We start from the raw sequence: 27,293 nt of genomic DNA, 5'->3' as shown, positions 1-27,293 counted from the left end.
GATGTACTTTCGGATGTATCACTTAGACAAAGTTGCTTAATATAGCAAAGCAGTCCAACGATATATATATAGCCACTGTATATATGGACGTACGAACTAGTCCGATAAGCATTCTGCGCTAATTTTAGCATAGTTTTTAAAGCGTTGGGAGTACCTTCTGTACGATTTGCAATAGGCTTAATGTTAAAATAAAGCATTTAGATGGCAAATTCGTGTTAAGAGATCGGTACGCGACTTTTATTGATTTTACACACCACAAGCACAAATAACGAGTACTTGTTAAATTTACTTCATTTACGATAGCGTTTGTCCTGTGCTCGACTCCGATCTGGATGGATATGAACGTTAACAAACGTGCATTGTGAAACAGTGGTTATCATTTCATCGAACTGGATTAAACCAATAATTAACACTGGTGCGTAGAATTCTTATATGTTCTAGCTTTCGAAGATGAGATATTTTATGAAAAGGGAAGATCTATCGTTATAATTAACCATGTACATACATAGTGGGTTCCTGAATACCAGTATTAAATCCGATTAAGCTATTTAAGGTTTCGCTTGAATTATTTAATCGTTTGTTGCGTTCGTTTTTAGAATATTTCTAAAGGTCATGCAATCTTGTTCCATTTCCACGTAATTAAAAAATGGTCCGTCATTGCTTCAGAGATGTTTTCATAGCCTCGCCGTATGTCTGACAACACGTGAAGTATATATAACCATATTCTATCTATAAACTGAATGACCAAAAAAATTGGTCATTTATTTTAGTACACATTGATTAAGAACATAGCAAGGCCTCTCGGTGGCTCAAAAGTTATTTCTCTGCGTGTTTCGATGCATAACAGCAGACTTTCGCAATTATAAATAAATTAAATAGAACAATAATAATAGAAATAAACGGTTAACTTTATACTGAATGTCTCATTGACTGGTTAAATAAAATTATCTTTTATGATGGTTGCAAACGGAAAGTGCCATCGCTATACTATCTTATTCATTAGGGCTACTAGCAATAAAGAACAATTATACGGCAAATATGGGGGAGAGATTAACTCAATGATTGATTACGTTTCTAGAAAGGTGAAAAGCACAGATGAAAAGAACGTACTGAGAAGAAAAGGGTCATTCAGAGTAGATTGATCCAACTCATATTTTGTATTTGTAAAGTAAGCTTTTCGCACAGGAATAGAGTTATGTGCATTACACTTAACAATAACGGAAACTAGCGATTTCTAGCATTTGCGGCTAAATATTCAGTAATAAAAACTACTCTGTCAAAACACATTAAGTTAGTGTGATGAGTTAGATCTTATTTGTACTTCTTATTATGTTTGTCATTAGCGTCCTATATTTTATGTTCTCCAGTGCCCTTTCTGTGACAGCTATAGTCATGGTGGTATTCTAGGATGCTGATTTCATTGGAGATCAGTTGGTATATATATATATATATATACATTGGACAACTCGTTAGTAATGGACGCAGGTCAAAGGGATTTTGATAACATAGTAATATTAGTCAATTTTTTAATGTTTTTACGAAAAAAGAAATCTAGCGACTTGACAAATGATTCCACCGATGAGTGTTCCAAGTTTTTAGTCTGGTCCTGGCGGTGAACATTGTTTCAGAGTGTCTTGGTAGGCTGCTCAAGCCCTGTCGTCCCACAAAACCAATTCAAATCCATGCTCATTATGTCACAGCCGGTGAGTGCGGAGCAGTGCGACTTCCTCCGTGCGATAATGAGGTTTATAAGCATGAGAATATGCCGCCTTCCGTCGCTTTCGAAGGTGCGGAATCTGGACAAATAGTAGTACTATGTGAATGTAACAACTGCTTGTGCCAGCGATGAGGATTGTGTGTGTGTGTGTGTGAATGTATGCATTTGCTATACATTTATTGTGCCATAAGAAAAATTCTATTTTTCACGAAGTTGACGTTCGAATAGATTTCTGAGGGAGCTCAATCAGCCTCTGCGACGGCGCAGCCTTCGAGGTCAGTCTTTGTTGAGGGTAGCTATACTATTAACCTCCTCAGGAGCATGTGCCAATGCTGACATTTCGAAACCAGATTCAGTGAAGTGTCAAGATGGGACTTTCTTTATCGCCCCTGTTTATCTATGCATAAAGAGCCGACATATAAAACATCAGCCAAACAAAGTTCTTTGCGAGTCATTTCTTTTTTTCTTAGAATGTGCATATCGAGAATAGGCTAAGTATCACCGCATACAATCTCGATGCTTCTTACTTTCCAGAACGTTGCAGAAATAAACCCAATAAAATTCACCCAAATCGATTAAATGACAAAATGGTTTTCACACTTAAAATAGTAGATGGAAATAGATCCGGAAATAATGCAGACCCGGTCAGATGTCGCCTATCAGCTGCTAGTACATTTGTATAGCTAACCGTTGCTACCTTAGCAGTTACCTTCATATATTTAACAAATAGAATAAACAGCAAGGGAAAACGAATAGAATAGAAATAGCAAAATACAAGCGTGACACAGAGCAGGTAGTTGGCGTCGGTTGCACAGTATTATATAATATCAGCTTGTCTTTAGCGCTTTGTTATTCGAAAGCCGTTAATGCATTTAACGATGGTTTAGTCGATGAGTTTGAAGGTTGGACCTAAATTAGGCAGACACGTCTTGCTAGGCCATCTATTATTTCATTTAATATTGCTATCTATGAATCTTTATAGATTAACATATTTACAATTATGGATTATGAATGGTCCTTGAATATGAAAGACCTTACATATCTAATTAGTTCAATTGCGGTTCTCGATCAGTTAGCCGTCAATTTAAATTCTGTGAGTATATTTTACACTAACAATAATGAATACTAAAATAAAAGAACTAAAACTAACTGTATTTTTTAACCGCGAAAAAACGTCGTCTTCGTTCGATTTTAGAAAGTATGCAACAAATTCTCGCTTACACTGTTCACCACAAATTACAAAAGAAATATCATATCTTTATTACTTGAATATGTGGAGTTGTTGGAAAATTATATAATTAGCCTGTATCTTTTCATTTTGTTGTAAACTTTCGAGGTATCAAACTTAAGCCGATAATCAAATTGTCTGTGTGAAATGTATGAATATTGTATATTCTAGGAAAGATAACCTCCATTCATTAGCGATATGCTGATAATTTGAGCACATTTGTCTCTATCGCACACTAAATCCAATGTCTAGATAAAGGATGAAGTGCAAGCCCTAACAATCCAAACAAGGTGCACTGAATCACTCCTGTTGTTTCCTTCTGTGCTTTCGTCGGTCCGTGATTTTCGAGTGATAGATATCATAACTTCAGCATACTCTCCTTTGTGCGTAGCGAAGTAAAGACAAATACATTTGGTATGTTGTCCATATTCGTTTTTGAAAAAAAGAATGTTTTCGGTAGGCGTTGGTGGCTTCTTAGAGCCAAATTACACAAAATTGCCCAACAAGTTTGATGCTTTTTATTGCATCGACTTTAACAAACCTTCATTACATTATACAAGACAATTGCAATCGTTATCTTCATTTATCAAGAGACACTCAGGTAAACTCCTTTTCATATATATTCCAGTCGTTCGGAGTTCGTAAGTTTGTGTTCAGATATTATCCCGCTAATAGCGGGTCATTAAAAAGTTCCTAAGGCCAGCATCGTGCTCAAACCAGACGATGAGGCGCCGATTGTTGTGGTATTGGACTGGCTAGTATTTTTTTTTACATTCATTAAAGAAAACAACTTTTCTACACCTTTGAAATCAGCACAATGTATCGGCGGAAAAATGTTGAAAATACTAAACTTTAACCACATCTTCAATCTAAATGGATAGCAAACTTCTACGTTATAGCCTTTTTCGCCCTGGGTGCCTCAGTTTGGCATATAACTTTTAATAATCGGACTGCAGCATCTCCAGTTCTATTTGCGACACCGTGCCCAACCCCATCCACTTTATCGAGACAAATTAGTCATGTACGACTTGCATTGATCACACAACCAATCACAACTTCTGTTAAAAAGAAAAAACTTGGTTGGAAGGTGCCCCTGGAACCGTTAATAACAACTGGAAAAACGTCAACACGAATCATATCGTCAGCATTTACAGCGACATCTATAAGAGCAACATCCTTACAATAATTATATCATCGGCAGAATGAACGATTGCTATTATGAAGTTTCCAGTATTTACTGATCTGCTTGGCCATTGGCACCAGCTTAGCACGGTGACACGTTCGCTGCAATCACCGTCAGTGCGGTTGTTACTTAATGGACATTCTCGTGTTACAACCTTCATCGAATCGTTGCCGGGGGACTGGTGGGCGGCTTAGTCGCATATAGTGTTTGTCTCTAATGGCCACCGTCACAGGCAGCGGCAACAGTAACAAATAAAGTAAATTAACCAGCAATTCCCGTTTGTAGCAGCCGCAGCAACCAGGATGTCATTTGCCCGTGCCTGTTTTGCTATTAAACACATCCTATTTTACGTTTTACACGTTTGCTAGAGGCACTTACAATTATTATAAAGGTAATATCGAATAGCAGCCGGCTATTGCCAAATAGACATAACTTTATACGTTCCTCCACAATATAGTTTAAAGAGAGTTCTCCATGAATGCAGTTTTCACAAAAATAAAAAATTGCATATTCAAGTATGACGCTGATGGTCGTCTTGGTGATTCTAAACGGTGGTGCGACATAGATTTTGAACGAAACAAGTTGCTGGTTTCAGTTTAGCATGATTAGCTTAATCAACATTACGCTTTACGTGGAAAAACATGACCTGCCTTCTAGGCACAAACGTTTTGGCCGAATTCCTAAGTGAGACCCTAGCGACTCACAAAAAACTAGTCCGATCCGTGTGTTGTAAGGAATTGCTTTGTATCGGTCAAGCTCGCGTACCTAGTCTCTTAATGAACAGTCTGAAATAAACTGGTCGTATTTCTTAAACGGGAATAGGTTTCAATAACCTTGTAGTGCCAGCGACATGCTGCCTACTCCCTTCCTGCTGGTGATATTCGCTGTCGCCGGTCCATAGCTGCTTCAGCTGTAATAGAAGAAACGTGTGCGATTCTTCATTTGGCTTGCCACTGATTGAATGTGGTTAGAGCGTTAACAAACTTTAATCCTGCAGCGCCAGCTAACGAACGCGGTGTCAATTACGGACGAATCATCCGGGCAGGACACGTAAGAGGAAGAGAAATGGAGAGTGAAAAGCGAGCTGGACACTGTTGTGACTCATATGAGCGCCCAGCGACGTGTACGTAGATCGCGAATGTGCTTGTTCAGTGAGCCAGCGTGCTGTGTATGCGCCTCTAAAAAAGAGTTCGTCGTCATTGCTGCATTCCGTTACATGAACTAGAACAGTACGCGAGAGAACTGTCTCTATTTTTGCGGTGAAGTAATCACCCTCGGAAGCCGGCGCTGGCCCATCATCACACTCGCCACGTCAGGGAACGTACGCGTTCACCAACCAACCACCATTAGCCCCAAAAAGGGACTAGCACGAGCCAAGCCGAATTTAATAGTGCAGTATAGCCACAAGCCGCCGTAAGCAGCTATATGTCGACTGTTAATTGGAGTTTCCTGAGGATGAGTAGCGGCTGCATGTAACGCTTGCTAAAGCACTGATCGGTCCCCATTAGCAAACGATTAATGCCAGCGTTGCAATCCCCACAAATTAGCTTACAGGTTATGCTTATATATGATGTCGGTTCGAGTGAGCTCATCCAGACAGACCCATATTATTACGGATGTGTTTTGGGCGCGCTTGGTTGGTATTCGATGTGGCTTCGTTTAATAAATGACTTCGGGACGATACGATCTACTGTTAACCTTGTAACTCCCTATGTCAGCTTCTAAATGAAAAAAGAAAGGAAACAAAGAGTTTGACTTAGTGAAAAATTTGTTCACTTGAAAAGTGCCCGCTATATTTTTTGTGGTTTTTTATGCAGCTAACAACGTTCATTATCTGAATCTTGGTGTTTGTTGTTTTACTATATGTGTGCTGCTACGAACATCGAAAATTTTTCGATGCGTCCCTGAGCTACTAGCATAGACTGGTTGTGCGTCTGAAAAATTCGTGCTGAAACCGGCATGTCTTCATTTAATCCCCCTGGCCGAACTTCGCCTCCACCTCCTACTCCGCCACCCCCGCTAATTGATGTTAGAGACCTGTTAATTAACGCCCTGGATTTTCTACCGAAATTCCCACCTACGTCAGGCAATCCCTCTCGTAACAAGGATGCGTCTTGCTCTTTGCTTCCCCTACCTTCTTCAAATGATGTGTCAGATGTTGAAACAGAAGCTATACTAAGAACTGATGAAACATCTTTAACTATTAAGCCAAACAGAAAAGGCCCTTACAGCGGAACGATAGGAAACAGTAGCACCGCCACCGAATATAGTTCAAGTACTGCTCCGGGAGTATCTATCGAAGTGGAGGACCCTGCCTACGATGCAGTATATGATGGTGCTGGTCAGAGAGCTGCCAATCTCGTAGAGCTCGTTAGTGCTCCTGCAGACTTTGAAGACTCGCTTGGATTGCCATCTGACAACGTCCCGATAACACCAGCCTGGGGCAGGGGCAGTGAATATGATCAAACAGACACAAACGATGATAATAGTGAAGGACCTTTATCGATGTTTCTTCGACAAGATGCTCCGACTGAACACTTATATTGCGAGCTTTCGCCGAGACATGAGTCTAGATCTAGCGTCAAGGTGACCCAGCTTAACAGTTCAATATATCCCTATTTTATCGAACATTTAATCAATCGACGTTGCTGTATAGTACATACAAAGTTCACTACTTATTTATTTTACAAAATAGAGTAAGCAGAAAACAGCATACTGAACACCTTGAAAATTGCCGATGAGTTAAAAATAAAACTTCTTCAGTCTTTGTGGCGTGATACCAGCAAACCTAGAAATCTGTTCTTTAAACGAAATTTAAAAGAAAAATGTTCTTTAAACAATCAGGGTCTGTTTTTAATTATAGAAACCTGTACGAATGTGTGAATTTCATCGATCATCATTTGTGCTAATATATGTGTGTATTATACATAAGAGGTTACGCTTAATGGGCAGATTGATTTGAGCTAAGGCAGTGCTTAATTTAGGTCTGCTTTTGTTAGTACTTGGTAATATAACTTTCACATTTATAATTGTGTTATTATATAATTGATCGGTACATTTGTCTTCGTAATAGTGCAGCGGTGACGTATTGGCTTACTAATCTCAAGAATATGATTGTAGCCCTGGTTTAAAAACTGGCATAAAAACACTTTGTTTCGTACTAGGGGTTAGCCGTTTTAAACTCTTCTTATTGGCAGTACCGGACGTAAAGCTCAATGCTCGATTATTTGACTGCTGTGTACATCTTAATCTTTGCTTCGTGAGGTGTGTTGCCATCATTTTGTATTACTAACTTGAACCTGAATAAATTGACCGTGTGTATTTCTACTGAGCAGATTAGAAGAGATCTTTGAAGTGCGAATATGCAATGCACTTAGAAATCGTAATCTAAAATAGAACTTTTGTCTTTTCTTACCTTAATATTAGATGGCGGTTGCGGAGGTAACATTGGGTGATGCGTTGTCCAATGTAGATGTTTTGGATGAGCTTCCTCTTCCGGATCAGCAACCCTGCATCGAGGCCCTACCATGTTCAATTGTTTATCACGCCAACTTCGACACAAACTTCGAAGATCGGAACGCTTTTGTGACCGGCGTCGCCAAATATATCGAAGAGGCTACCGTGCATTCTGAACTGGTATTTTTATCTTCAAAGAAACACATAGATAAAAATAAATATTTGGCTAGCAAGTCCTTTTATTAAATGAGTATTATCGGTAAATGTCACCAACGCAAAATTCCACAAATATATGTAGCACAATCAGGATATAACACATCGATCTGGAATTATAACCGACATAGGTCACATAGCCATCATTTATATGTGGAAAACGTATACGAACTTAATTTTGCAAACTAAAAGTCTAAACTAAAAGTAAATCTCAAGTTACTCAAACGTGAAGTTGGTTATTACCTGGTTATTTTTTGATACTTTAGAACGAAATGTTAGAGCAAGGAGAGCAGCATGCGGTGATGCTGTATACCTGGCGCTGTTGTTCGAGAGCGATTCCACAGCCGAAAAGTAACGAGCAGCCGAACAGGGTCGAAATCTATCAAAAGACTGTGGAAGTTCTCAAACCAGAAGTGCGAAAACTACTTAATTTCATGTACTTCCAAGTGAGTATTTGATTTAAGATATCAGTTGAATATTTGTACAGAAAAATGTAACACCTAGGGGTTAGGTATATGAAAACTGCGTACATATAATTATAGCAAGTTAACTTCGTTCAGATAGAAAAAGCTTTTTAAGAACGAAAATATATCAAATAACGGAATAGCCGTTGTGAGGATGAGTTGTAGATTTGCTCAAAATATGCGACCTTTTTTGAGAGAACTATCCGATCACTTTTCGAATCAATTTCTCTCAGTTCAGACGTCTCTGTAGCTATATGACTTTTGCAGAGGTTGTCAGTTTGAAACAGATATTAGGGAATCAAGTAATACAAACTTTCTGAATGTTCTGACCGATTCTGAATTTTCTGTTAAACGCGAGCCTATTACAAACATTAACAGATGTGCCATTGTTTAGTGTGGGATACAAAAAATCATTTTATTTGTAAAAGTAGCCATTCAAGAGAGCTCTTATATGATGATGTAAACTGGAGGCAAATGTCATATTTGATTTTAACTTATGTTTTATGTACGATTTTCTTTACACATGGGCTACTATAAAAGCTGATCGCTAATGCAATGGGAATTACGTTTCTTTTCACTATCTAACATACATCTCATATGTGTTCCCAGAGGTCGTAGGAAAATATAATTGACAGTGATTAACATGATAGCGGTATAATGTTTTTTGTTTGGTCTTTAGCGTAAGGCGATTGAGCGATTCACAGCCGAGGTGAAACGGCTCTGTCATACGGAAAAACGTAAAGACTTTGTGTCAGAAGCATACCTGCTTACCCTCGGCAAATTCATCAACATGTTCGCTGTTCTTGACGAGCTCAAAAACATGAAATCTTCTGTAAAGAATGACTATGCTACCTACAGGAGAGCCGCGCAATTCCTTAAAGTGTTGGCGGATTCACAACAACTTCAGGAATCACAAAACCTATCAATGTTCCTGGCCACCCAGAATAAGATCCGCGACCAACTAAAGGAGGCTCTTGAGAAGATCCCCGGATATGAGGAGCTACTGGCGGACATTCTGCACACATCGGTACACATGTTAGAGACGCATATGTACATGTTACCATCAGAGAAACACATGCTCGTCAAAGTCCTTGGGTTCGGCTCATTTCTCATTGATGGAAACGTGGCTAATATAAACAAACTGGATCAGAAGAAACGAGTGTCCATTGCCAAAATGGACCGCATATTGAAGAACCTTGAAATGGTGCCACTATTCGGTGACATGCAGATTTCGCCTTTCCACTACATTAAACACTCGGCTCACTTTGACGCGAAAAATTGGCCTTTGTCATCTTCGACGAATCCATCGCCGCAAAGTGACCTACTGAAAAATCTGCAGCCGATCCGCGATGAATATGCGCGTTATATTAGTGAGTTGGCTCGCCACTCAAACGAAGTGACCACCACGGTTAAGGAGTCACCTCGCACTGATGATGAAAATCGTGAGCTCTCGGAGTTGGCTTTATCGGGACTGCAGCTGCTGTCCAACTGGACTTGTCATGTTACGGAGCTATACTCGTGGAAATTGATGCACCCTACAGATCCTACCCTTAACAAACAATACTGTCCTCCAGACGCTGAAGAGTATGAACGGGCAACCCGATATAACTACTCACCCGATGAAAAGTTCGCTCTCATCGAGGTAATCGCAATGATTAAGGGACTTCAGGTACTTATGAGCCGTATGGAAACAGTATTTACCGATGCTGCGCGCCGGCATGTTTACTTCGAGCTTCAACAGTTCGTCCAGTTGAATCTCAGGGAACCACTACGGAAAGCCGTGAAAAATAAAAAGGAAGTAGTCAGATCTATTGTGCAGTCTGTACGAGAGACATGCGCCGACTGGATGCGTGGTTATGAGCCAAGCGAAGACCCGGCGCTCAAGGGGAAAAAGGATGCCGAATACGAAATTAAGGCACCTAGACGAAACGTAGGACCTTCAAGTACTCAGTTATATATGGTTCGTACAATGTTGGAAAGTTTGGTCGCAGACAAAAGCGGAACCAAACGTAGTCTTCGAAAAGACTTGGACGCCGCGTCCTTGGCTGATATCGAAAAGTTCCATAAGCAATCATTTTATTGGAATTATTTGCTTAATTTCTCGCAGACATTGCAGGAATGTTGTGATTTGTCCCAGCTGTGGTACCGCGAGTTCTATCTTGAGATGACAATGGGTAGACGGATCCAGTTTCCCATAGAAATGTCTCTTCCGTGGATCCTTACGGACCACATATTGACGACGAAAAACCCTGCCATGATGGAGTGCGTTCTATATCCGCTCGACCTGTATAATGATTCAGCTTTCTACGCGCTGACCAAGTTCAAAAAGCAGTTCCTTTACGACGAAGTCGAAGCCGAGGTTAATTTGTGCTTCGATCAATTCGCCTATAAATTGTCGGATCAAATCTTCGCGTATTATAAACACTTAGCAGGCAGTATTTTGCTCGACAAGAGGTAATGAACGAAACCGTTAGGTATTTTTATGGCTTTAAGTGTTAAGTAGTTCTTTTACACGTATTATTACTGTCAGTAATCGTCAAACCGTAGACCAGTTAACCGACCGATACCAAAGGCAGCAAACAAATAAAACGTAATAGAACAAGGATTCACGTTACGAAGGCGGTTTTGGGTCTCCCCTTTGAGCCGGCATATTTAAAATGTCCGTTTGCCCAAAAGTAGCATTCTTTATAGAGCAAATTGGACGACTATCTCTAATATATATTTTAGCTTATGATTGACTTGGTCTATACGGTTAGTAAATTTTTGTCTATTCTGTAATCTGAGACAAGAAAGAAGATTATAGAAAGGGTAGGCTAAGCGGAGAAGATAAATTTCCTTCTTTAATATAAAGAATTGAGTACTAGTAAACATCTTCATTTATTAGTGGGCCGTGAAATATTGGGTTAGGTTACTTTTGTTTCTATCAGGTTGTCCGCCAAACGAAACGTTTTAATGATCAGGTTCTAGGTGTTCCGCTTCCTTTTTTAACTATTTATGTCGCATTAATTCTTGTCGGTTTCTGTTCCCTGCAGGTTCCGTGCGGAATGTATGATCCAGGCTGGTGGAACATCGTTCCCTTATCCACAGGCGAATCGTTACGAAACTCTTCTGAAGCAACGACACGTACAGCTGCTTGGCCGATCCATCGACCTCAATCGACTTATCGCACAACGCGTTAATGATGCTATGCTTAAAAGCCTTAATCTTGCCATTCAAAGGTATACATTCTACATTTCAGAACGCGACAAAATATTTGCCCCTCGTCATATCACAACCTGTTTGCTAAATCGATCGTTTAAACGCAGCAAATAAAAATTCTAGAGAAAATTGTCTGTTTTGGCTAAAGTATGAAGACTAGATCTTAAGAGAGAATAGGATCTGTGCAACTTTAAGCAGTTGCTGTGTGCTACACATTTCCTTTACTAAACTTACTTCTTCAGTATATTTCTTCTTTGCAGATTCGAATCATCAAATATCACCGGCATCGTAGAACTCGAGGCGCTGCTGTCGATAAATCGGCTGGCGCACCAACTACTTTCCAAGCATCTTCAACTGGACTCATTTGATGCGCAGCTTCGTGAGGCTAATCACAACGTTTTGGCTCCGTATGGTCGGATTTGTCTACACACGTTCTGGGAGCTCAATTATGAATTTCTTCCTAATTACTGCTACAATGCCGCTACAAATAGGTATGAAAAGGAGATTATAACAAGACGACGTAATTATTGTATGTGGCCTTAGGGCATTACGAGACACTGCTCTACTGTTTAATCGTACAAACAAATTTATGGGTACAAATAACGGTTTTATTACTATTTTCAACTAAGCCACTGCCTGAAATGAACTTTCCTAATCGAAAGACCATAGAAGATTTAGGTTGCTGGTAATTTTTTCACTTCCGCGTGTACGATAATGAGTAGTGAGGAATAGATCTATTTGTTGTTTCACCTGCACCGGTCTTCTTTTCGCTGGATAGCTCTTTTCATTGATACCATTTGTACGGCAAACGGTACGTACGACGCGATAATGTAAGCAGCAAGCAAACTAAATATTTAACAATAAGGGTAATATCTATTGTGATGTGCTAGTAGCAGATCCATCAAATTAATTCACAAACCTTGATAAAGAGCAAAACTGATTGTAGCTAATACCCCGTAAACTATTTGTTTCGACTGTACTTCGTGTTCCAGGTTCGTCCCTGTGAATATCCGTGGGCCGATGAGTTTCGGCCAGAAACTTGAGCGGGAAAAGCCACCATCAGCCCAACCACACTGTTTGTACGGAAGCAAAAGTTTGAACGTCGCTTACACAGCTATTTTTGCCGTCTATGCCAAGTTTATCGGGCCACCACACCTTCGCTCTCTCTGCCGCCTTCTCGGATACCAGGTAGCAATCATGTACCCTACTTAGGACTTACGTAAAGCAACCGAAACCTGCAAACTTAAAGATTCAAAAATACACTCGGAAACCTACATAAACGGAAATACAAAAATTCTACAAGACACAAAGATGCCTGACGCGCAGAACACTTAGTTGACACATTGAACCTATACGGTGTAAGGAAACTGACAACTAATTTGTGTCAGAATTTATTCAAACAGACCTTTTTAGTGAAAGCTAATATTTTCGGGACGAGCCTTGCTACAATTTAGTTCATCGAATAGCAGAACTTGCATGCTCTTTCTCTAAACACATCATGTGGAGCATAAGCTGCGGCCAACGGCGTACATAATTCGAAAACTCAACGGTGCCCCTCTGAAGCGTCACTGCAACGGTTATGTGTATACACTAGCCGAATTGACCACCAATTGTTTAAATGTGTGTTTCACTTTTAGGGAATCGCGGTAGTCATGGAAGAACTACTTAAGGTCGTTAAATCTCTCATCCAGGGCACAATTCTACAGTATGCCAAGACATTAAAAAATGTCATGCCCAAGGTGAATGAAATAAATCTATTGACTGAACTAACGATAAATTTTGCAACGCGTACAAACAACTTTGCGTCACAGCACCAAAAAATAAATATCTCGATTTGATTTGAAAGGAATTACTGAAGCACGTTTTTTACGCTACTTTTCACAGGTTTGTCGTCTACCGCGATATGATTATGGCTCACCTGGAATTCTTGGTTATTATCAGGCTCAGCTAAACGACATTGTACAATTCCCTGATGTCAAAATGGATATGTTCCAGAGCTTCAGAGAGGTTCGTTTGGATCGCAACACAGTTAGCCTTGACAATGGCATTTTTTTCATATGTAAATACAGTCAACTTCTGGAATTATATATTTAAGAATTAATTAAGCTGGCTACCATTCAGCTTAACATGTATTACTGTTTTCGAATCTGCTTAATATTTTCGACGTCGTACTGCTTAATACGACCATTCTGGTTAGGTGCACTCCATATGAAGTTTTTGTAACTCTTAGAATACTTCTATGCGCATCCTAAATAAAATATTCTTAGAAAATTACATAAAGGTTTATATTATGATGTCTGTCCTGCACTAGTCGCTGATTCCGTGTCACTATAGGTAGTCTTCTAACGGATCTATGATCATCGCGCTTTATTTGATAGGTAGGCAATGCGCTACTTTTGTGTATGCTAGTCGAGCAACTGTTGTCACAGGAAGAGGTGTGCGATCTGCAGCATGCCGCTCCATTCCAAAACATTCTGCCTACACCGCACTGCAAAGATGGCGAAAAGCAAGAGACCAAACTGAAAAGGCAGGAGCAGAAGTACGCCAGTTTGCAAGTTGTGCCAACCATCGAAAAATTGGCCAGTCCGAAACAAGCAGCGATTGCCAAAGAAGGTGATCTCCTTACCAAGGAGCGACTGTGTTGTGGCCTCAGCGTTTTCGAAGTGATCCTAGGCCGAGTACGATCATTCCTGGATGACCCGATTTGGACCGGCGGGCCGCCACAGAATGGAGTTATGAATATTGATGAGTGCGACGAGTTCCACAGGTTAGTATTGTGGTCCTGTATTTGTGCAGTCTAAGGTGACATTCGTACGTCTCTTTTCTTGAAATGCTCACCATAACCATAATATATATAACTATATATATATATATATATAACATGGTAAGTGTTGTTCGCGGCAAAATCGAGCTGTCTGTAACGTGTTCATATTGCCGTGCATTCTGTGCCTCATTCATTATCTCGACGCCAGGTCCAGTTTTTCATTTTACGTCAAAGAACTAGATTTCAAGAATTTTCAGCCAAACGGACTGCCTTGTTTCACTCTTGCTGCATTCAATCCATTTAACTTCGTTTAACACGCGTTTTATCGTTGTGTGCTATAGATTGTGGTCGGCTCTCCAGTTCGTCTATTGCATCCCGGTGGGCGAAAACGAGTTTACTGTCGAACAGCTCTTTGGAGAAGGGCTCAATTGGGCGGGATGTGTAATGATTGCTCTTCTTGGTCAGCAGCGTCGCTTCGAGGCGCTCGACTTCTGCTATCACATACTCAAGGTACAGCGAGTCGATGGCAAAGACGAGTTGGTGAAACAGATCCCACTCAAAAAGATGGTGGATCGCATACGCCGCTTTCAAGTTTTAAATTCGCAAATTTTTGCCATTTTGAATAAGTTTCTTAAGAATGAGGCCTCCGAGGGATTCCCACCTGTAGAACATGTCCGTTGTTATCCACCACCGGTGCATCAGAGCCAACAAAACCGAGCCAACCAGCCTGCTACAATATATATGCGCTCCGATCAGCTCGTCTACAATAAGTAGAAAAGCGTTAAAGTACTGAAAAGTAGCAAAAAAGCCATTAAACTCATAGTACGTACAACACCGTCAATAACTATCATAAAAAATAAAGTCATAGCTGGGTAACATTGAATATCATAACAGAAATTAATTAAAATATGGCGCCAAATTTGAACGTGTTCTTTTCGCAAAAATCTGTTTGCCGTGCAGGAGGGCCTTAAAATGCACAGTGACGGGATATCTACACTGAGCAGTGCTGATCTGCGAAACGATTTCCAGCGCAATAACAAAACTTGCGTATCAAATGCTAGGCTCAGACATACACACAGAGACGCTGATGATACGGGGTGACGAATACGAATAAGACAGCTTAAAAGCACAACTCCATCTTGTACAGATTATACGTAACGAGATGAGCCTTTAACAAAACGTCGAGCTCGTTACGATGAGAAAAAAGGTGAATTAATATAATTGTAATGATACGAACTGCAGTTCATGTCCGCAGGTTCTCTTCGAGTGTTCATTTCTATGGTGTCACGAGGTGCAACCTTACTCTTACATAGGTGGGGAAGCCGTGAGCTGGCATTGGCTTTGATTATGTGGATATTAATGTCAAAGGATGGCTTTGTGCTACCTCTTAGTGCTTAAGTGAGTAACTAATACCGATTGTACAACCCATCGATTACTATCACATTATACTGATATGCAATAGAACAGGCGGGCTCAATTTAAGAACGTTTTTACTGTTCTTTATGCCCTATAAAAGATATCACTATGGAGACGAGAAAATAACTTTTCGACGAAAACTCAACTTCTATTATTGTGGATTTATAAAGTATAAATATATAGTAATATCTGTAGCTTAGCTGGCGTACGTCGAACATATGAAGGTGTTCAGATTGTGTGTATATATACATACGCATGTATTCGTGAGAAAAAAGAGATAATTTATCAAAGTCTCAATGCTACTCAAAATGATATCAGTAATTGTGAAACAATAGAAATGACAGACATTATTTCAGTGTTCTTTTTCTCTTTCTAGAATTAAGGTACTTTACGTTTTTCATTACAGTAAGAATATAACTATAATTTACTTAATTGTGTGTTAACATATGGTAGGGCAAATCGGAGCGGTGCTTACATTATCTGGCGAGCTGATTTACTGTATTGTAAATGATGATTTTGAAATATGAAGCACGGAAAAGTATTCTTGCCAAAAGAACCACACGCATCTGAGATCCGGCCTTGTTGTAGATTCATGGACAGTACTATAACACCTTGCTTGCACAATGTCTTATTCTGTCGCAAGTCGTTCAAAATGATAAAGGCCTACTGTGTGTGGAACTTCATTCTACAACAGGTTACCAAGTACTCAACAATGTCTAGCAAACACTGTCGAAATTAGCTATTTGACGAGATGACACGATGCAAATGTGAATGCGCGAAGGCAGGTTCTGGTGGCGCAATCGGTAATGATAATAAAAAAACGAGGCTTCCTCTTTACCTCCGTGTGTATCAGTCAACGAACGAGTTAGCGTTCAATGTATCCACAAGATTTGGCCGGCTTATCTTTATTTATCATTATAATAATAACAATTATTACCACTATCACTGTTATTATTATAAATAGAGAGGACAACGTGTACGCATCAATGTTTAGACGCACGAAACACAATTCAAACTATTGAAAAAATCTGCTATTCTGCGCAATATTTCCGTCCTCGTACCTTCTGTAAGATAAACTATGTTATACATATTATATTAAGTTCAATAAAGTCGAAAAGTATACATAGAACAGAAGCGCTTGGCACTCTATTCGTTCGTCTTGATTTCCATTTAAGGTTTGTCACTTAGGCAAGCCTGTCAATTCAACTTGGTTCGCGCGCTGCTGATGCCAATTTCTCTCCTTATTTTATTGCCGTTTGTAAACTACTTTGAAATAGAGCACGAGTAGATATTTTTTGGTACACTTCAAACGGTACGCAAGTGAAGGTGTTTTCGGGCCTGCAACATGCGCTATTCAAAAATCTATTAGCCTTATTATAGGGTGCGACTGAGCCTAATTTACTGCGATGTCGTATCCATGTGAGTAGTAACGGGGTCGCCTATTATCATCAGGAGTGCCTGCTCGTCTAGTTTCAAAGCTAGCAGAAACCATTCGTGTCAAGCAGTACTTAATAATGGTATCAGTCATAGAACTCTATAATGTCCTACAGGGATTAAAGTCTCAGTAAATAATGCAGAACAGAAAAAAAAGCTTAGCGATTCTGGTTTTATTTAGTACAGCGATAGTAATGCTAATTTTTTGAAGCATGTCGGCGAACGCTTTAAACACAATAGTAATACGTATAAACAAAAAAAATCGTTTAGTAGTACGTATACATAGCTATTTGTGTCTAGCTCAACGCTGTACAAATAGCCCTTTATTTATAATCAAGGGACATATGATAATAATAAGTGTCATATTTTAATCACCACTCGAACACCTATTCGCCACGAAACTTCGAAGGCAGGTTTTCCAAATAGGCAGAGTTTTTTTAGCGATAAGGATTGACTTCATGGACAGACAGGTTTAATGATAACCTTCGTCAAGGTTTCATCCTGTTATTGTGAAGTACATGGCTGTTGTCGTTCTTCGTGGTAGTATTATCGATTCAGATTAGCGTAACGGAAAGAGCCGAGTTCTCGTATCGTTTTCTTGAATTTATGGAAACTTTTATGTGCCAAGACATTTTCTAGCATTTCAGTATTACCATGCCGATTTTTTTATCTTTGTTTGCATATGATTGTCATATGACATACCTGACTTTACTGAACAATTTTCTCCGGGGTGTGTTAGGGGTGCATATTCCAGGATCTGATAAATTCAGCTTTGGTATACTAAGGACCACAGAATTGATAGCTGCTTGTAGAAACTCGATTTATAAAGTTCTTTAAAAGTTCTAAAAAAAAAAAAATTTCTTTAAAATTTAGCTATTTCGTTACTTACTGTTAGAGTTTACAAAAATGAGAAATATACAGCTGCACGTGCTATCCGACTGAAGGTTCTACGAAGGCAAGAAAAACGAATCATAGCGACAATCCTCGTCTGTCAAGAAGCCGCCACTATTACTAAACAGGAATATCTGTAAGTAGATCTGTTTTGTTTTCTAACAGATCTTTTGGTAAACCTAACTAAACGTATCTAACTAATTTTTTTAATTTTGAGCCGCCATAAACAATTCCCATTTCAGGGTTTCATTTTCTCGAATATGTCGTTTAGGTTAGTTGCGTATTTTTCGTGAATTTATTGAAGTTGATAATTATAATAAAACGTTCCCACAAAACGTTTTATTATTATTTAAATTTTTTTCAAGCTAAGTATATTATTCCGATTTTAGTTCCTTATCAACCGCAGAACAATCAGAGAAAAAGCTGGGCTTCCAACTACTTAAAAATCCATCTACCTATCTATCTCCCGTGAAATTCTATAAAGCTTGGTCGTAAACAGTAGCATGACAAACCACGGCCTTAGGGAATGCCAGGACCTGTAGTCGTCGGGCAATAATAAAAAAAATCATTCTATTGATATTATCACTGAAAAGTGGTGCGCTTTATCCCAGTTGTAATATCGATAGCTCCTGAAGTGCTGGTGGGCACTCGGATCTAGTTTCAAGCTAAGATATCACTCCCGTCAATGTTTAAGGATCACGTATGAGAAAAAAACTCGTTACGATAGAGTGTTTCTTGCATTCACTCCACCAAAGACAAAGTGGGTGCAGGATGCACTCCATCGACATGCGTTTTACCCTCTGACCACGTTCAGAAGTCAGTTTCTCCTCGCCAAACCTGAAGCCGAGGTCAGTTTGTACTTTGATTTAAAGAACGATTCGGTCGACTAACTTTTATAGCCTATTATTACATTAGATACTTACTGAAACCATTATGCCGGTTCCAATAGTCATGCAATTATAAAGTAAGCCTTCTTCAGAAGTTTCCTAAAATAATTATTGCTGAACTGATGTATTTAAAACGAGGACGTTTTCAGATTTATTGTTTGCTTTTAATCAGCACCTCTCAAACTTATGCAATAGAAAATCAATCTGTCTAGTTTCACTAAATCAAAAACAGGAAAACTAGCCGATTACGTTAGATCGTTGAATACGATACTACTGTGACAAAGATATTTGAGACTGACCAATATGTATACCGTGATTTATATGGTTAATAAGAGAGATGTTGCAAGGACACACTTTAACAGAAAAAAGCAGATGCACTACTAACGACACTCATGCAGACAGGACGTAGACAATCTATTTTTGTCAGGGAAGGTGCCCTGAGCAAGTGCAGCTTCTATCGTCTGAGTGGAAAAAGCTATCGATAAAGTGTAACGCAGGAAACTCTTGAGTTTCATAGAATATGCGAATAGTTGAATTTGGGTTTTATATCCATAATAAAGCATATCCGACTAGCCTTAGAGCCAGGATTGTCTTCCGACGAGCGTGTGAACCAGTTCATGGTGAGCTAAGCATACATGCAGAAAGTACCCGTTTGTAGAGAAATAACGCGTGTTATTGCATCGTACCTTGGCTGTGTGTAAGGCCACCATTGGGGTTACGAAGCGACTCATCGTGTCGAAACTATTATCAGACGTAATGTTTTTGTGCATGCTCCGCCTGATCGGCTTGAAGGACATAGAGCCTGCTCTATATAGAATGAAGCCGCTTAATTACACAAATAATCGGGTTCGTGTATATCATACCTGCCGGAGAGAACGGGCTACAGGGTATATCATTTTCTAAAATGTGCTATACCGTATACGCGATTGTCAGACTTTTAAATCCCAAGTATTTAGTTTTTTAAGCTAATTCCTGAAAGGCAGAAAGTTCAGCGGCTTTTTACCAACCGATAACGCTAGTAAACAGCGACAGAAAGATGGTTTCCTAATGCGATGTATTCATTTTTAAATAGTTTCCACTTTTCAACAGTATTCGCTCTTGTGCCATACTTGTACATTAAAATCACACCTGAACGTAACAATATGATGTTTGCACTTCTTAATACAGAAGATATGTTTCCTGGCTATAATCGTTAGTTATTTATTATTACTACTTTGTTTCGTTTAGCCCTCTTTTCTCCACCACGCTGCCGCTGTCACTTCGTTATAAAATTCGTAAACTCGATTTAAATACACACTTATTTACTTTTATTGTTAATAAAGGCGTGTTTGTGTTCCAATTTCACGTATTCCGAAGTTGTTTTCAATTTAATCCAACTACGACAGTTTATTACGTACTCAGAGATGTGTTATCCAAATAAATAGAATTTCGAGTTTTGTTTGGCACTGCCGTTAGGCGTTACTTGCGACGGATGTCTTCCGCAATCAACCGAGGTATGACTCTGCGTAGTTTCGAACGTAGATCACCTGTCCATGTGCTATTAAGTTGGCAAACACGTTACCGCTGCACCATTTCAAGAAAAATAAATTACTGAGGTGAGTTGAACAGACCTGTTCTTAGCGAAGGATCTAGAAACGGCTAAAGCCTAGAATTTTAACCAACCATCGCTGGTATTAGCGTCGCTGAAAGATATCATTGTGCACGAAATTGAATAGTTCGAGAATTCGCTTCGTTTTATTGAAGGAATTTTCTTTACTTGGTTTCCTTTAATGAATATAAGTATCTATTTCGTGAATTCAGAGTACTGTTTGAAGTACCTGATTTACGCCGCGTGTGTAGTCTTGATAGTCGTTGGTAGTCAAGATAATCGTTAAGAAGTCCTTGTTGGCGACTAGAGGTTCGCTACCCTTTGAAAGTCGGAGTGGAGCTTAGCGGTTCTTCAGCTTAGCACTATTTTAGCAAGCGATGCTTGGCATCCTCTGAGGCTCCTCTTTCAAAATTTCATATTTCATTCTCGTTTCAAAAAATGTACATTTTTATTTTAAAGTAATAGTAAAAGGAAACGCCAAACGCCGCTTAATTTCCTCTGCGGTCGCGTAACTTCATGTAAAGTGTGTACATTTACCGGAAGCATTTATAATATGCATATTACGCTGCCTTACTCTTAAAGACGACCAAACTCGGATTGCAGGCGAGGCGGTCGCAGGAACGGGGAGAGCATTTGACTACCTTCCTCTCTAATGAGGAATAACACAAATGTTAAATCTCTTTAAAATAGATAAGAGACCATAAAATTTAATTATCATAAAGATATATTAACTTTTTTAACGTTAACTGTTTTTTACAATCTAGGTTTCCGAAGCACAGTTCGATAAAAATTTAAAGATCGCACTTTAATCTGCCAAAGTTGTACGATGTAGATAGTTAACGTTTTTACGAACTTCTTTATACATCGAAGTCCAAAACTTACCTCACCGGTAATTTGGCCAAATGCTGAACCTAAGCTGCTCATATGTAGGGCAATGCGTAACATCCCAATATAACTTACATTAAAAAAATATACTAATTTATTATTATAACAATCGTTTGTAAATGGATATTTTTTAAAGCTTTATAAAACCAATTAGTTGGATGCAAATTAAATTTAATTAAAATAGATCGGCTTTCTATAATAGAGAATATAGGAATAACCTCCAACTTAGATAAATGCTCGGGTTGTTTGGCAAATAACTGAGAAATGTATACGCACTGACAAGGCAAATCTCTCCGAGGTGGCAGCCATTTTGCAACTCTATAACCCCTCTATATACCCTCATTTTAATTAAGTTTTGTTTTAGCAGCTCCCACTTTTATGCGTTGTTACACGTTGTTTCGCCTTGTTCATTGTTCTGCACTGTATTTTCATCACGGTGTCGTTTGTAACGTGTTTGCCTAGCTTAGGGAAATACGGTGAGATAGGCTAAGCTTGAAACTGGGTTTAAATAAATACACCTCGTTTCGAGAAAAAGATCAATTGTCGGAAGCAATTCTGAAAAGTCGGACGAAGCATAACACTCGAAACACTTATAGATGCTTTCATTCGAAAATTAGTGTACATTTTTTTGCTGTGTTTTTTAGTCTGTTACCCGGCTTACCAGATATGACTGTACAGCATGTCTTGCCTTTAACATCGAACCTATTCACTATGTCAGTAACTGTTGTTATAATTATAGGCGACCTATTCTAGTACCTCTAAAGCACGCTATTTGAATTTCGTACATTTATTGCGTTGAAAACCATAAGCAAATTAGAGGACGCTCATTTACGTTTAGGCGCAACGTAGGCGGCGTATTAAGCTTGCATTTCATCGAAGCTCCAACTTCTGCACAGTTTTATGCCAAGCATTTTTCCTTTTTTTTTTTTTTGTGTACATAATGCTTTTTTTTTTTGCAATAACAGCAAGCATCTTGTTCACTCATAATGGAGTTAAAAAAAAAATTGCTATAGATTTTCTGGGGAATGACAATTTATTGATATTGTAGTTTTCATTTATTACTCTGTACAGGTATGTACAACTACCTTAACAATACATTTTCATTAAAATAAAATGGAAATTCTTCATGGGGCAGAAGTTGACGTGTAGTGAAATCTAGCGTTTTTGCTACGCTTTCACTACGATGCCCACATTGTGCGCATAGCTTTAGTTTAGATCAATGAAACTCTCCTACATGGCCATTATCCTCAAGGGATACGTATTTTTTTTTTAATATCCACATTAGCTTTAGATAACGACAGCTTTTAACAGCATAGATTAAGAGCCATCTATATAAACGGGCTATCAACAAACATTACTGCTTATCGGGTAAATCTCCCGCAAAACGAGTTTCACTTCGGGTTTTTCTTTTCAGCGCTTTCTGGTTAATTCCGTCGCGATCGCCATCTGGCCCGCTCGTCGCTTTCTATCCTCTTATTGCATTTACTATTTGGCTTTCCAATTGGCCCCTAAGCATACACAAGTTGCTGTTGGTCGGCTCGTGTGTATTGCTTTGCCTTTTCTCCATGTACAAGCTATGCGCACAATGTGGGCATCGTATTTGTTTTACCAGCACGTACCAACAGCTAACCAACATATATCCCTAGTTGTTTATGATACTAACATGGACACCGCCTAATGTTCTCTGCGGACGGCTTAATACTGAACTACGGCGTCCGTCATCAGCCAGCCAACCGGCGATATCGCCTCCATCACGGGCTAGGAGTGCGGCGTAGGTGTCCCGCTTTCTCTATTCCGCCCTCAATCTGTAGTAAGGCGCTTACCCGTAGTGCGCGTCTACCTGTCATTGTGGGCAAGCAACGTCCCTTTGTTCATGCGCATATTTCTCTGCACGAGTGCATATGTGCATGTATATTAGAAGAGACTTGTCGAACTCCGATTTTATCTTTACGGCCAAATTTTACCGTACGCTCCAGGTCGCTTCCTCCTACGGTGAATGAGTGGCGTACCATCGTTGCCTCGTTTCTGTCAAGCTTCGATGCCTTTTCTCGGCCCCTTTACCCTTCACCTGTCACTCTATCTATCTGCGAGTCCACATTTCATTCCGTATTGCCGTTCCGAAGCGTTATGTCTACCTGTTTTGAACCTATGCCGGCCGTCGAGCACCTGGCCACCGCCAGTGGTCACGGTCCTTTATCGGCGTTACCGTCCGGCTCAAAAATGAGAGTAACAAAATAGTAGCATGTATTAAACTAATGAACGATCCAACATTTACCGCCTATCCTTAACAATGATTCAATGAGTCGAGGCTCTTCGAGACTATGTAATTGGATCAACACCGCTATCTTGTTCCGCGCTTACGCCCACCGTCGCTGTTATCTTGCGGCGGAACGGCGATGGCCTTCGCCACTACGACTGCCCTAGTTGCAAGGTTTCTTCGCGGTCGTCACGAAATTAAGAGAACACGATCATTGTCGTATTAGTGGTCCAGATTAAGGCGGGTGCAATAACGATGTTGGTTGTAGTGGTGGACATTGCTGACATCATAGTCGTTGTTGTTGTCGGCCTAGCGGGCGCGGGCGGTCGAGCGAGCGGATGTACGATAGCCAACGTCGTCGTAATTGTTCCGGGAGTGCCAGCGGTCCAACTGGACGGAATCAACGAGCGAGTTACCTCGTTCCCGTGTCTGGCTGTCTACCGGTAGTCACTTCAACCTATGACGCTTTCAACGGACAACGCACCGTGTCCGGCATTGCCGACTAACTTAAATTTCAAACAAAAACAGTCATTTTATTGAACACCGATTCCAGTGGAAGACCTATCAAAGACATGATGTCGTCAAGGCTTCACTGACATATCAGTAGTTGGAAAAAAACATAACCTTTCCTCCGAAGCAAGATCGACAACAATTTCTGGTGATTCACCGCTGTTACCGCTAAAGCCAGCTGCAATCAAGCTACGCTTTAGGTCGCACACATCGAGTCCTAGGCTATTTGGCTAGATTACGCGGAATGTGGGTTCAACATTTTTGTCACCAGCAACCTGTAGAAAGACAAAAACGCCAACAACCCTTCGGCCAAATCCTGTCTCCCCCTTAATTCGGCTCCTCTCCGCACCTCACCCTTAGTTCGGCTCTTGGCCAGTGCCGAGTAGCGCGTGTGTGGGTCGAATCGACGGCACCATCCGTCAATTTCGCGAATCGGCCAACAATAGCACCGACAGCGGCTGTTGGTGTGGTTTCTCTATGCCTGTTTATGGGTGATGCTGTATGTAGGCCGTAGGCTGCAGTAGGCGTGTGTTGCTCTGCAAGAGTCGTCCGTTCGTTGGCTGGCTTGGACAACCTATCTGTTTCTAGCTAGGCCGTGCCCGTGTAACCCGTCGTAAGAGAGTTCTGCTGATGAAAGCGATTCAACAGTGAACGGTGGGTCGATGTGTGTTTGGTGCTGATTCCTGCTGGGCCGATTGCTACGCCGTTGCCCCTCCTGTGGTGGCAGAACTGGTTGTTGATTAGGAACGAATCTTCGTCGCCGTCATCATCCGAGCAGTCTGAACGACCTGCCGCTGCTGCTGTTGTTACCGAGAGATTTAGACCTGCCGCTGCTGCTGCTCACTTAATGCTGTTGTTGGTGTGGCTAGTGCGAACAGCCGCAATAGTTACAGCATCGGCGGCACGGGCGCACGTTAGGCGGTGAACAGTATCTGTATTGTTTGCCTGCTTTCGGCAGTGTAAGTAATACTTGTAGTACGATAGCATTACAGTAGCGTGCTAGATGCTGAGGACCGACAGCGTTGCAACCGATAGTAACGAAATCATTGGCTGAAAAAAGCAGCAGCAGCAGCAGCAGCAGTAGCAACACGAACAGAGTAAGCAACATAAAGCTAGCGAAGCGGCGGCAACGAGCTAACTGGCTCGAACTCCGCTAATTAGTATCAGCTTTACAAGCAGCAGGAATTGTGAAGGGAAAGCCACTCGAGCAGTGTCTGTTGACGCTAGCTAACTAGCTAGTTTTAGCCGGGGGTTGATCTGTTGGCCCCCTTTTCGTGGACGAATCTGAGCATCTAACGTAGTACTAGTAGCAGCAACCGTCACGACGCTTGCGGCGGGCGCGACGACAAACATTCGTCGTCGTCGTCGTCGTCGTCGTTGTTCTTGTCTTGTTGTGCCCAACATCATTACCCACTCGTTGGCTGTTGCCGCTGTCGATTATTGCTATAGTGGAAATTGTTGTGGACGTTCTTATAACAACTCTCTGGCGATTATATTTGTTAGTCGCTGTGTTATCTATGCGGTGGCCGTATGGACTGGGGAGGTGCGTGCGTTGCGTGTCGAGGCAATAGGAGACATTTTGCGTGACGTTACATCACTAGGTAGGTACATTGGGTGGTGATTGCGGTAAGATCTTGCTACTCCTCGTAGGATTTCTGTTCAGTGAATCTACCGTCTGGATAGGCTGTGTAAATTAGCCATTTACTTGCTAGACAAAAGTCCCCTACTCGTTTGCGTAGAGAGATTAGATATTTTATACTTAGCAAATTGGTCTGCTGTTAAGCTAGCTAAGGCTACAACTGTTACAATTACTGCTGTAATCACAAATCTAAAGCCTAAAACTAAACAGGCCGTTACGACTAACTGCCGTGTGTCTACGTATTTGTGTTTCTTCTATATCTAAACGCTTGCAGTTGTCATAGGCGACGGCGACGGCGGCGAAGGTTTTCGTACGAGAAACGACCGTGAAGCTGACTAACGGAGGAGGTGGATAATTTCGCTCGACGGCGTTAAATGTAGCAGTAAGGCCGACAACGAGAAAACGATGCAAAGTTATCTCCGTAAGAACTTACACTACTGCTAGGTGGAATACAATCGAAGTCATCACCATCATCATCATCGTCGTCACTAGTATCTCTGCGTGGTACGCACGCAACAACCCAGCCCCACCGGTGGCTACCGTTCGTTCTGGTATCGACCATCATCAGAATCTAATTGTGGCCTTAGTGCGCGTCCCGTGTTTTCAGTCTGCCTGCCAGTCGTTATTCAACGACAAAGACATTGCATTTAGCAGCATTAAACTGTAGCAACGCGTTGTCGTCGTATTTATCGCGCTGTGTCTCTCTCGAGCAAAAAAAGAAGTACGAAAATCGATTTCCGTTGATCAGGACCGGTGCCTAAGTGCAAGTGAAGGTGCCGCTAGCAGGAACGGCGTCATCGTACGACGTGAGGATTCCATCGGGTTTGATCGTTTCCGCCGAAATTTGTGCTTGCTTATGCGAAATCGTGATTTGTGGCCGATATATTGTAAGGTGCCAACTAGACAACTTCAAGAATAACACCAAACGATCCGGAGAAAGTGACCGCTGCTGGAGAGTGTCAGCAAACGCAACGACAATACCGACGATAACGAGTAAAAAGAGCAAATCTGCACGACGACCAAAAGAGAACGAGGCAAAAGAAGCAACAACACATTCAGAGAGGTGTCGACGGCGCGTCGAGCATTGACTGCTACCTGTCTCAACGAGCACTTCAGTCGGAAAGAACATAGTGACAGTGACGCAGAACGGCGTCGAGTAACGTGCGATCCAAACGTGATCGGTGACGCTAGCGACGCGATAAATATCTAGGTAATAGCGTCAAGACATTCGTGATTTATTCACCGGTGTTCACTGCGTGTTTTGTGGTCGTTCCCGCCCGTGTTTAGGGTGTGTACGTGCATGCCAGTGACAGCGGCATTTGCCGTGGAGTTTCAATAATCGGTTGAAGCAGAGTAGTGTGTGAGACATAGCTCGTGGTGATTTTTCGTGGCACCTGCTCGCCAGTGTAGTAGTTTGTGCGCGTGGAAATAGCCATCCAGCACCAGCGTTCCAGTAGCTGCAACGCTGCCTGTGGACTTCGCAGCTGGTAAAAACGAAAAGAGAGTAAGTTCGAGTCTTCCTTGAACAACAAGGTCGCTCCTAGTACACCGACACTAAATAGA

General features: G+C 40.8%; 2 protein-coding genes across 5 annotated transcripts in view; both read left to right on the top strand.

Moving 5' to 3' along the window:
- Positions 1-1,818: 1,818 nt before the first annotated feature.
- Cyfip (Cytoplasmic FMR1-interacting protein Sra-1) lies at positions 1,819-16,788 on the top strand. Of its 3 annotated transcripts, none has more exons than XM_022848165.2 (11): positions 1,819-1,992; positions 7,555-7,764; positions 8,064-8,243; positions 8,941-10,715; positions 11,294-11,479; positions 11,720-11,950; positions 12,452-12,647; positions 13,097-13,198; positions 13,344-13,466; positions 13,838-14,226; positions 14,565-16,788. In XM_022848165.2, exons 2-11 carry the CDS (start codon positions 7,555-7,557, stop codon positions 14,995-14,997), a joined length of 3,825 nt encoding a protein of 1,274 aa, XP_022703900.1. In that variant the 5' UTR covers positions 1,819-1,992; the 3' UTR covers positions 14,998-16,788. The 3 variants fall into 3 exon arrangements, with proteins under 3 accessions (XP_022703900.1, XP_022703899.1, XP_022703898.1); XM_022848163.2 differs by lacking the exon at positions 1,819-1,992 and adding an exon at positions 5,183-6,714; XM_022848164.2 differs by lacking the exons at positions 1,819-1,992; positions 13,097-13,198 and adding an exon at positions 5,179-6,714.
- An 8,763-nt stretch (positions 16,789-25,551) lies between these two features.
- The window catches only part of Rap1 (RAS oncogene family member Rap1), a 30,293-nt gene continuing 28,551 nt past the window's right edge, over positions 25,552-27,293 (top strand). For both annotated transcript variants that reach the window (XR_015314406.1, XM_086971875.1), the window contains exons 1-2: positions 25,552-25,692; positions 26,005-27,234. The gene's annotated coding sequence lies outside the window, so the exon portion shown is untranslated. The remainder of the gene's footprint in view (positions 25,693-26,004; positions 27,235-27,293) is intronic.

Source organism: Varroa jacobsoni, unplaced genomic scaffold, assembly GCF_002532875.2.
Source record: "Varroa jacobsoni isolate VJ856 unplaced genomic scaffold, vjacob_1.0 scaffold_1331, whole genome shotgun sequence".
Taxonomy (NCBI): Eukaryota; Metazoa; Arthropoda; class Arachnida; order Mesostigmata; family Varroidae; genus Varroa; species Varroa jacobsoni.
The sequence above is the reverse complement of the archived record's forward strand: the minus strand, read 5'-3'. Positions and strand labels throughout refer to the sequence as shown.

Excerpts from the sequence above, each read along its gene's own strand:
- Cyfip (XM_022848163.2), top strand. The coding sequence starts at position 6,088 with ATGTCTTCATTTAATCCCCCTGGCCGAACTTCGCCTCCACCTCCTACT. Across the intron at positions 12,648-13,096 it reads GCCGCCTTCTCGGATACCAG|GGAATCGCGGTAGTCATGGA; the intron begins GTAGCAATCATG and ends TTTCACTTTTAG. Across the intron at positions 13,467-13,837 it reads TGTTCCAGAGCTTCAGAGAG|GTAGGCAATGCGCTACTTTT; the intron begins GTTCGTTTGGAT and ends TTTATTTGATAG.